Source organism: Limulus polyphemus, unplaced genomic scaffold (genome assembly GCF_000517525.1).
Source record: "Limulus polyphemus unplaced genomic scaffold, Limulus_polyphemus-2.1.2 Scaffold7609, whole genome shotgun sequence".
NCBI classification, from domain to species: Eukaryota; Metazoa; Arthropoda; class Merostomata; order Xiphosura; family Limulidae; genus Limulus; species Limulus polyphemus.
Genome location: NW_013673219.1, coordinates 4,474 through 16,449, shown reverse-complemented (window position 1 = coordinate 16,449; position 11,976 = coordinate 4,474). Strand labels below are relative to the sequence as shown.

Genomic DNA, 11,976 nt, shown 5'->3' with positions numbered 1-11,976 from the left:
TATACCACTCACACCATTACTGTAATCAAATATACCACTCACACCATTACTGTAATCAAATATACCACTCACACCATTACTGTAATCAAAGATACCACTCACACCATTACTGTAATCAAATATACCACTCACACCATTACTGTAATCAAATATACCACTCACACCATTACTGTAATCAAATATACCACTCACACCATTACTGTAATCAAGGATAACTGACAACACTTCACACATACACTAATATAAACATAACACTTCACACATACACTAATATAAACATAACACTTCACACATACACTAATACACACATCACACTTCTTGTCTACACAAACCGACAACACTTCACACATACACTAATATAAACATAACACTTCACACATACACTAATATAAACATAACACTTCACACATACACTAATGTAAACATAACACTTCTCGTCTACAACTGACAACACTTTACATATACACTAATATAAACATAACACTTCTTATCTACACAAACCGACAACACTTCACACATCCACTAATACACACATAATGCTTCTTGTCTACACAAATTGACAACACTTCACACATACACTATTATAAACATAACACTTCACAGATACACTAATATAAACATAACACTTCACACATACACTAATGTAAACATAACACTTCTCGTCTACAACTGACAACACTTTACATATACACTAATACACACTTAACACTTCCCCTTTACACTAAAACAACACTTCCTGTTCATACAAAATGACATTAAATATTCTTGAAGTTTTATTGTTACTTAACTGAATTAATTTTTATATTTAGGAATTAAATCACAACAGGAAATAGCTTTTGAACTCATACAGACTTGAATTAAATAAGCAATTCTTCAGGATCCTGATAAAAATTCTATCACGGCCAGATTAAGGTTTAGTGGGGCACAAGTAATATTTGGGAACAAGAAGAAAAAACAAAACAAAAAAACCTCACTCTTGTCTCTATTCTGGTAGTTTTACAAACCATAATTTTTTAATTTGGTGGCCAGTGGGGCCCCCGTATGGCCGGGGCTCTAGGCCAAGGTGGCCTATGCATTAATCAAGTGCTATTTGTGATATGTGGTTGGCTCACAATTACAATGATTGGAACAGTGTTTGTCCACCTTTAATCTCAAGGTCTTTTCTCGGTATCTTTCGAGGCTATAATTATTTCTCTTGTATCAATCCCAGTACACAATCATGCTTCATTAAAATATAACAAAGACATAAGCAGACTTGACAGTAATACCATGATCCAAAATATACATAAGTATTTACTTCACAGAATATTTTGACCATTCTGTTTATAATCTTTGTTTTTGTTACAAAACTTTAAAGAAAAATAGTTTTACAATGCCAAACAAGATTTTGATAGTGTTTACTTTAGGGTACTACTACAATGTTATATATATATATTTATCATTTTTATTATATTGACCTTTCAGCCATGCATGGCTAACAAGACAGAAGTTACAATGATGCGGCACACGTGCTCTTATGTTACCGTATCCAATAATATGAAATTGACCTTTAGTCTGTACAAAGTAACTTGTCTTAGCTGTGTTTTAGTAAACTAGTATTTTGTAAAATACAGTCACATTTCAATTATTGTACATTACATATGTATATAGATTATTACTATTTACAAATAAGTTCTTAAACTTATTTTTCTTAAAACAGAGAACGGTAAATGAAGAAGTAAAGCAAACAATTATCTCTTCTAGTTATGACCTTTGTACTTGTTTGTTGCTTGTCTTAGGTTGCTAAGCCTTATAAAATTTTACACGTGGAGGATGTGAAATGAAATAATACTTTTCATATATACAGTCGAATAACCAAAAAAATCATAAATTACTAAATCAGTACCAAGGATTCCACTATAATTTATCAAGCTTAGTAACTAAGCTGTATTTGGGTCTAAAAAAAACATGAAATTTTGAGCAGACTAAAGAAACAATCTACCTCCTTGAAACCTTGGCTCGAAAGAACAAGATGGCATCCTAACACTGGAAAATGGCTGATAAAGCCACTAGGGGGGCATTCTGAGCTTTTAATTGGTTATTCACATGTCATATATTGAAGTAAGTATATATAAGACACCGTTTCCAAAAATGGAAAGAGGTGAGCGGGGCCATTGTGTTTGATTCAGTACATGAGTGATATCTCAGCAAATAGAAAAGATAGGAGGTTCTTATTTTATATTCTAGCTTGTCAATTTCGGTAATTTGAGTTCCTAATTCGTATGAAACTATAGACTTAGTATTTAGACATCACAAACATCTAATCTGAACCAGTGCTGCATTCAACATACCACGTAACACACAAAAATCGATGTTTCACTGTTGTTTTTTTTAATATTGACTTTTAAATTAAGAAATGAAATAAGGTATAATACTAAAACTTGAATTATAATCTACAGTTTGATACCAAACTTACTGACATAAGTTCATGAAATAGTAGTTCAATAAAATTTTGAATGCAAATCAACAAACGCGATGACATGGCCTTTGACCCGTGACCCATCTGGAGAGGGTTAAACAGAGAACTAACTTTAAAATTTCATAACTGTAAACTTCCCTCGTATGTTTTTTGTTTCTTTTCCTTCCCATTCCACTGAACAACAAAAAGAAATTATATGAGCTATTATCAGAGGCAAGTACTGATCACAGCACCTCAGCCAAAAAAAAAAATGCATGATTTAGATATATTTATCATTATTGACGAATAATACAATTCGCACAGCTAGATTAAAGTACCCAATCAGTTTGGTTTAATAACGATTGACATCAAAGCTGTTAAGTACTTCATCCTTATGATCTTGCTGTCAACAAGAAATAATATCATTAGGCCATTTACTGGTTCATTGGAAGAATATTTAATGACTGTTTCGATTCTATACGTCGTAAGGTCTCTGCTTTCTGACATTACAATGGAAGGCATGCGAGTTGGATGAAAAACAGATCAAATAAGCCCCAGTACTGCATACAGGTATTGAAATAAGACCTAATACGGAGTAAAAATATTGAAATAAGTCTCAGTACTGCATCCGGGCAGAATTTCACCCATGCTGATACTACCCTGTAATTAGTTGAGGAAGTCTTCAGCAAATGTCAAAAAATGTTGTGAGCCATCATAATCATGGTTATACCGTATAGATACAAGTTTTTACTACACAAAATCAGTTTTTTAAATGCAAATTCAGGAAATAAAAACTATTATTTATCAGCTCCAATTGAATCTGTATTTTCAATAACTGAACACAAAATTGAGCTGTGTAACACACAAAAATTCATCATTAAGTTTACCTGTATAATGTCCTGCTTGCATGTTTCCATGGTGATTACAAACTGCATATAACTCATACACATTTTCTTCAGGATAAGTGAAGTTCTGTGTCCTTGGACGTTTCCAGGGGGACCACGTCCACATTCCATTGGGATGACTGTTGATCAGGATGGGATTCCTTTGAGCAACATATGGAGCCATGTCTAGTCCCGAAACAGGAAATTCTACTAGGCTTTTTAACTTGGTACGTTGACTGGAGGACTGGAACAAAATTTTTACTTAAACTTAAAAAAAATGATTTAATTATGAGCTAAAGTTGAAATGGCATATCATAAAAGACTAATCTATACTATAGAATTAAACTTATGTTTGTCTGCTTATAAAAACATTTGCTAACTTCCAAAGATCTGATCATCATAATACTTTCAAGGGTTCTTGAGTATGCTACAGAGGAATCTTTTACACACCCCCCCCCCACTTCATTCATTTTCTCATCTTTACAGTTTCATAGCGATTCAAATTTTTCCTAGTTGCTACTGCTAGTGGTACGAGTCATCCTACTATACCTACTGAAACCAATAAATGGTGCAGGTACCTTTACTAGCAGTACGTAAACAACGTTATGGTGATTCTTTGAAGATTAAATTAACCATGTAACAGAAACGTTTTTTCTTACTATGAGTAGTGTAACTTGATCATACATCACCTCTAAAGAAATGAAGTAGCCATTTAACAGCAATATATATATATATATATGTAACTACTTTATTTTCCAAGGATAAAAGCTATTTCTTTATACTTGTATGCATAGCTTGGTAACTATTTTCTCTCTAATTCCACGATTCAGAGTTTCTGACATAAACGTAGTTTCAGTGAACTTAGTATGTTCACAAAGTCATCTCAAACATTATCTGACAAACATGTGTCTGTATATAACCAGTGAACTGCTGGATTAATTATCACCAAATCTGAAATGTACCCTTAGAGCCCCAAGGGAATAATACATGGGGATCACCAATTGGATGTAACTTGTTTCTGTGTCAACCCCTGAGGGCCTCTATGTCTCCCCCTGACCCAAAGATGCTAATTGTGGTTGTAGCCTCATCCTACCTAAAGATGTTAATTGTGGTTGTAGCCTCATCCTACCCAAAGATGTTAATTGTGGTTGTAGTCTCATCCTACCCAAAGATACTTATTGTGGTTGTAGCCTCATCCTACCCAAAGATGCTAATTGTGGTTGTAGCCTCATCCTGCCCAAAGATGTTAATTTTGGTTGTAGCCTCATCCTACTCAAAGATGTTAATTGTAGCTGTAGCCTAATCCTACCCAAAGATGCTAATTGTAGTTGTAGCCTCATCCTACCCAAAAATGTTAATTGTGGTTGTAGCCTCATCCTACCCAAAGATGTTAATTGTGGTTGTAGCCTCATCCTACCCAAAGATGTTAATCGTGGTTGTAGTCTCATCCTACACAAAGATGTTAATTGTGGCAGTAGCCTCATCCTACCCAAAGATGTTAATTGTGGTTGTAGCCTCATCCTACCCAAAGATGTTAATTGTGGTTGTAGCCTCATCCTACCCAAAAATACTTTTATTGGAGTATCCACAGCATGTTGTCAAGGCAACAGGAGACAAATCATGAATTTTCAGATTCCCAGTCTTGGTACACTAACCACAAACCCATGCCTCGCCAAAGACTTGGAAATCATGGTTTTTATCTGCTTGTTTTTCAACAATTAACTGATTGTGTTATTGTAGTTTCAATATAGTCTAGTTTTATACAATTCTACAAAGAGATTTTATTTTATATTTCTCTGTTCTTCAAGCTGATGGTGACAAGGATAATATTCAAATCCTTGTTACATATTCAGTCACTGCCCCGAGTTCTGCACTGTGTCTGTATAGGAGAGCTGATTATTTTTATTTTTTTAATTTTGGTTCTATTTTTCCTGAGAAATCTTGTCTCAGCAATGCAGGTTCTTTACTTGCTGGATCGTGAGGATTACGTAGCTCATTAACTTGCGTTTATAAGAGTTACGTTTATTGAACTGGATTGAGAAGCAGATTAGAAGGCAATGCAGGTTCTTTACTTGCTGGATCGTGAGGATTACGTAGCTCATTAACTTGCGTTTATAAGAGTTACATTTATTGAACTAGATTGAGAAGCAGATTAGAAGGCAATGCAGGTTCTTTACTTGCTGGATCGTGAGGATTATGTAGCTCAATAACTTGCGTTTATAAGAGTTACATTTATTGAACTGGATTGAGAAGCAGATTAGAAGGCAATGCAGGTTCTTTACTTGCTGGATCGTGAGGATTACGTAGCTCATTAACTTGCGTTTATAAGAGTTACGTTTATTGAACTGGATTGAGAAGCAGATTAGAAGGCTCAAGTTAGACTCGTGTCAACTATCTTACTGGTTAAGATATGTACAATGTTAATAATGATTATATTACCACTTGGGCAAATAAAATCAAACTTTGGTGGCAAAGTTTAAAAAGTCTGTCCTGATGCAGCTTTTGTTGTTTTAGGTGAATCAATGATAATAAGAAACTCTGCCATAACTTAGATTGAATCATTTCTACAGTTGCCTTACTTTCATGGATAACTAGGCTACCAAACGATGAAGACCGCATAATATTTCATACGTGTCTTGATGTTACGAAGATGTGTCAAACAATCTATCAATCATCATTCTGAATTTTATGAAATAAGGTCACAATCATTTAGTCATCAGTCCTGATGTTACACAATTGAGTCACAATCTTTCAGACATTAATCTTTATGTTACAAAATAAAGTTACGATCTTTTGGAGATCAGTCTTGATGTTACAAAGTAGGGTTACAATCTTTCGTACATCAGTCGTGATGTTACAAAGTAGGGTTACAATCCTCAGATGTCATTAAATATCCTAGAAATTCCATAAAGCTGTGATACATTTAAACACCAAGCATAACATTCATTATTCTTCTGAAGAAATAAATTCTAAATGAAGGTAACTATTAAAAGTTCTTTGATGCCCAAGATTTGATGTTTTAGTTTATACCAGCATTTTTTTTTATCCCATGTAAAAATAATGTAAACAACTTTTCATACACATAAAGAAAACTGATAATGGCAAGCAAGTCTTTAATGAAGATTAAGGGAGATACATGTGTTTTATAAACATCCTTTTTTTTCTAAAAGTATATGACAAAAGGCAAGTTCAATTTTTAATGAAACACAAGAGAGTTTGCTTGTAGTGAAACAAAAAAAACTACACAATGGGTTATCTGTGTTGTGCCCACCAGGGGTATTAAAACCCAGTTTTTAGCAGTAGAATCCTTCAGACTTATTGCCGAACTACTGGGGAGGCATTTAAGAGAGAGAGAGAAATGTTTTGTTGTTATACATAAAGATATACAATGGGTTATCTGTACTGTGCCCAATGCAAGTATTAAAACCAGACTGTTTAGCATTATAAGCCCTAAGACTTACCATTGAGCCACCAGGGGGCAGAGAGAGAGATGTTATACATTGAATACCATTTTTCAAAACTCAGTTGGAATGTTTAATGTTTAAAATGAATTCATTAGAGAAATATTCCTGCACAAGTATCTTTAATGTATTATTAGATACAAGACGATTTTATGATTGCAGCAAAATAAGTTATTTACAATGATAAAAAAATTATAAACCTATACTACTGAAAAAAAGATACAATATATATAATTATATGCTGCTAAGATGACAAGTTCCCTTTGTAAAGAAACATGAAGTGAATAAAAAAACATCATTGCTTTAAATGTATAATCTTAATGCTTAAATTTTTAAATCAAATAAACACCAGAAAGTACTGTTGTAACATTTTTAGTACAAAGTTACACAAGTAGCTATCTGCACTCTGTCCACTACAAGGAATATAACCCTGGATTTTAGCACTGGAAGTCCATAAACTTACCACTAACCCACTGAGAGACATTGTAAATGAATAAACATATAACACATAAACATACATGTTTCTTTGTATTGGTATACCTATTACTACTTCTAAATGTATGTCTTGTATTTTCTACTGTAGTATAGGCACCACTATAATATGCAATATTTTATAAAACACGAACAATGGGTCAAGATAATATAAAAAGGTAAGTCACAAATAATTACCTGTCTGAACCGTTTGAGATGAATAATAAAATAATCAGGACAGGACCACAGGCTGAGTTGTTTCACCCCTAGTTGATGTTGGCGGCACGAAGGACACATCCAAGCATTGTCCTCTCCAAGCTTATGAAAAAATATGACTTAATCATACAGAGAAATAAAATACGAGATTCTGAGTAAAATGAGCACACTAACAAATTAAAGCCAAACGTAGTGAGCTTCTGAAATATGTATCAAAAGTTTTAAACTTCTGTTTCAAATACACTGACCGTTAATTCTGGCTAACATATAAAAAGTCTCATGTTAGCTACGGGAACATGTAACGAGAATAAAAATTTTTAACAATAAATTTCTGACTTCTATTTATGTCATTCCCTATCAGCAAGGTCCACGTACTACATTATATTAAGTATATTTTTTTCTATCGTAACACTCAGCGTAAAGAAGTGATACGACACAGCAAACTGGGTGAAATCACTCTTTTTTTTTATACGTAAAATACATAGGAAACTCCAGCAGTAATTAATGATTTTAATTGATGATATTTTTTGTGTGAATCGTACATTATTAAGGATTCCTGTAACTGACACGTCATGGACCCATGTGCAATTTGGTGCATATAAATAAATTTGAAAGATATTATTCTAGGGAAAATTATATCATATATTAGTTACGTACGATATCTAATTAGTATTTAATAATAATAATACTAACAATAATTCCAAGCTAACAATTTTTTATGCCTAATTTCTCTTTTTTACTTTCACGTGTTTATATATCTTTAACCGTTGGTATACATTTGCAAATACTTCAAAGATTTTGAGTATAACAAAGTACAAACTGTATGACCGTATTACCAAAATGAAGCTTTTCTTTTAACTCCTTAAACTCGAGTCGATGCTACCAGCATCAAGCTGAAAATATTAATTTACCCATCGGACAGTGATTAGTGCCCTCGACTTTTATATTCTTGTTTCTGATACAAACATAACATTACGTTATAGTCACATATGCCTTTCAACTTGTCTATTGTTTTATACTAACCTTTTCTTCCACAAAATAATGTTGGAAACACTCATCTAGAGTTACTTTAGGCACCTGTTTTTGTTGGTTTCTTAGTTTCTGAACACTAGGATCTACTTCCATAAGGACTTCTACATCACTGATCATTCTGAAAAAGTACAGATTCAGGTAAGACAATAAAAATGTCTTAGTTTTCAAACTGTAAAATAAACAGTTTTAAACTGTCAAGCCAAGTCTTTAATTTTTGTCAGTAAGCAACAGTCTGGATTTTGTCCATAAACTAACAACTCAAGTTGAAAAGAAACAAAAGTTTTACATTGGGTTTAGAATGTTAAAGTTAACATTTCCTTACATTAAAAACGTATTTCTGATAGATACTTCCTCTCACACAAAGCTGTCTCGATCGTTGTCTGCCCTCTAAGCATTGCTAAAAACATTTTTGCCACCAGGGCATCGGTCTTTATACCCCATCAGTTTCGCACCATTTCTGAACATGTACAGATAATGTGACTACTCTCCACCAATAGTATTGTGTCACCGATACTGGCGCAACTAGCTCCCTCTGCTATTCCCACTCAATCCTCACTTTTGAGAATTGACAGGTATTAACATAAAAACACTGGGATGGGTAGGAAGGGGGAGGAAGTGTGTGACAGGAGGTAGGTACCTATTGGAAATAAATTTTCAGTGTAAGAAAATGTTAACTTCCAAAACAGTCTTACCTCCTCTCACACAAAAACAGAATCTCACATGGAAAAGGTGGAGGGGCTGGTTTAGGTGTACGAATATCAAATTAAGTGGAAAGCAACCGTTTAGAATGAATTGGTGTGCTATGAGATGAAAATGAAGCACACCAGTGGGGTACCGCACTACTTCTGGAACAGGTGTGCTTTTCACCCAGGAAACAGGAATATAACACAAAATGGGTGGAATGGAAAAATAGACAAAATTGAATGCGGTATTAATACTTACAGTACTGAACAAGCGTTGATAGGGCTGGATGTTCTGTTTCATACAGGATTGTGCTTGAAATTGTACTAGTGTGAGAAACGGAATAACAACATGTGATCTATACCTGAAGATATCAACTGATTAAGAAAATTGTCGAGAGTGGTCCTAACAGGCAAAAAAAACATCCAGGGGAAGTGCAAGTAGGAAGTTTGATGATAACAATTAATTAAGGTAGTTGTTCCACTGAGGTCCCCTGGGCAAAAACATCCAGGGGAAATGCATCTTAATTGATTAAGTTATTTTCTTGAGTGATGTCTGCCCAAGCAAAAATACATCCAGGGGAAACACCTTTTATAACTGACTAAGTTATTTTGTCAAGTGCGGTCCACCCGGGTAAAAACTTCAAGGGGATAGGCATGACTGGGGACAGGAAACAAAAGGGTTCCAGGAGGCAGGATGCATCTCCTTAAGAAGTGAACTGGACAAGGAAACCGATCAGGATCAGAATGGGAGGACAGTTGGGAAATGGGTGGGAAAGCCAAACCACCTAAAATGACAGCATAGGTCCTAGGAAGGAAGGACCGGTTGGGATAATGGATGACATAGGAGGAATGGTAAAGGATGCGGGTAACATTAAAGGCATAAATATCTGAATAAAGACACTGAAGTAAGTTCTACCCTGACGAAAATGAGGATGAGAGGGCACTTATCTAACAATGATGAAAGAAAAAAAATTCTTCAAATAGAACAATGAATTATATGTTACAAGTAGTAATGATATGTAAAGTACCAACTATCTAAACATACCTAGTGAACAAGGTACTTATAAATATAAAACAGATAAACCATCTAAATGTACCTAGCCCACAAAGAATGTAATAATAATGAACATGTAAACTTCACTACTTATTAGTAGTAATGACATGTAACTGACACAATCTAAACATACTTGGGTAAAGTACTTATTAATAACAAACTAACAAAACCATCAAAGTTGCCAAGTCTACAAAGTATGTAATATTAACGAACGTGCAAAACGATTGACTTTACTGAAAATGTAAAGTAATAATCGATACCTAACTTACAATTCATCTAAAGTAACTTAGGTGACAAATGACGCATAAATATTGAAATTACCAAAGTCCAAGCACTGACGATATGAAATATATAATACCCCCACGTGTAAATAAGTGCAAAGCCACACAAAGGGCATCTGAACCGCACCTACCATGGTTATATCAACGAGGTGTATATGTTGAAAACTTACCACAGATCCCCTGAGAAGAATAATAATTCTTAATTAAAGAACATGTCATGGCAGCATGGCAACAGGTGGAAGGTGCCGGAAGAATAGAATCCAAAGTGTCTACTCATTGTTTATATTCTTCCTCAGAAATATTGTCACATGAAATGAAGAAGAAATTGCCGGCTGAATATATGTAAGAATCCCTGGGAAGTCGTCACTTACGTTAATCGTAATTTCATACAATAATTTCTTGTAATTCGGTATCATGAAGTAAATGCAAAAAACAATTGAATTGGCAAAGAAGCAAATTTATAAATGGCAGTCACACACACATCTAAACAATGGTGTGTCAATCGAGAAAGTGAGGATTGAGCGGGAATAGTAGAGGGAGCTAGCTGCACCAGTATATATGGTGCAATACTATTGGTGGAGAGTAGTCACATGATATGTACATGCTCAGAAATGCCACAGAACTGATGGGGTATAAAGGCTAGTCTAAGGATTGCAGCAAAAATGTTTCTAGCAATGCTTAGAGGGCAGACAATGATCGATATAGCTTGGGTGTGATAGGAGGTGAGCTTTTAATGCACAAATAAAATTAAACCTTTAAAATATCTAATAACATGTGAAATTTACAGATAAATATATTTACATTAAAAACAGTTCTGGAAAAATGATGAAATCATTAATGAAGAAGCTGAACAACAGTAAAAATGTTTGAGGATTATAACACAGTAACATGATTTAAAAAGTTATAGTTTTTAGATCCAGTCATTCTACTGTAGTTATTATATAGAGTTGACAAGCTGTATGTATCAATTACAGAAGAATTAATACTTGAAAGAAAAACAACATGATATTCATACTCCTCCTTTGTCTCCTGATCCCATTCCACTATCAACTTCAAATGTTGTGGCCCTGTTAGAGTGGTGGCTTCCAAAGCTTCCAAAGCATGGTCAACAGTTGGCATGTACAATGGGTGGTCCACGTCACTGGGTAAGTAACATTTGCCAGAAAGTCCACCAATAACCCTCAAACGTAGCACAATTCCAATGTTCTAACAAAACAGATGATATTATTGGCCCCTGTAGCTATTCAGAACCACAATTCTGTTTATCTATAAAGTATCCGTTTATGAAAAATATTGTTCCCTACTTACTAAGTGAAAACCACCAAGAAAGAGAAATATGTACATCAGTTTAGCCAGGTACTAACGCTTATACTTAATAAATATACACCTGGAAAAAAGTTAAGCTCCCCCGTGTTTTTTTCAAGTGATTCAGATTCGACGTTCTTGTGACTGTTTAT

General features: G+C 34.3%; 1 protein-coding gene across 1 annotated transcript in view; it reads right to left on the bottom strand.

The window, feature by feature from the left end:
- The window catches only part of LOC111089847 (ubiquitin carboxyl-terminal hydrolase 43-like), a gene marked incomplete at its 5' end in the record, with an annotated part of 19,113 nt that overhangs the window by 3,022 nt on the left and 4,115 nt on the right, over positions 1-11,976 (bottom strand). Inside the window, 5 exons of the mRNA XM_022403023.1 lie at positions 6-199; positions 3,303-3,565; positions 7,452-7,571; positions 8,493-8,619; positions 11,535-11,725. Coding sequence (XP_022258731.1) covers positions 6-199; positions 3,303-3,565; positions 7,452-7,571; positions 8,493-8,619; positions 11,535-11,725 — 895 coding nt within the window. The remainder of the gene's footprint in view (positions 1-5; positions 200-3,302; positions 3,566-7,451; positions 7,572-8,492; positions 8,620-11,534; positions 11,726-11,976) is intronic.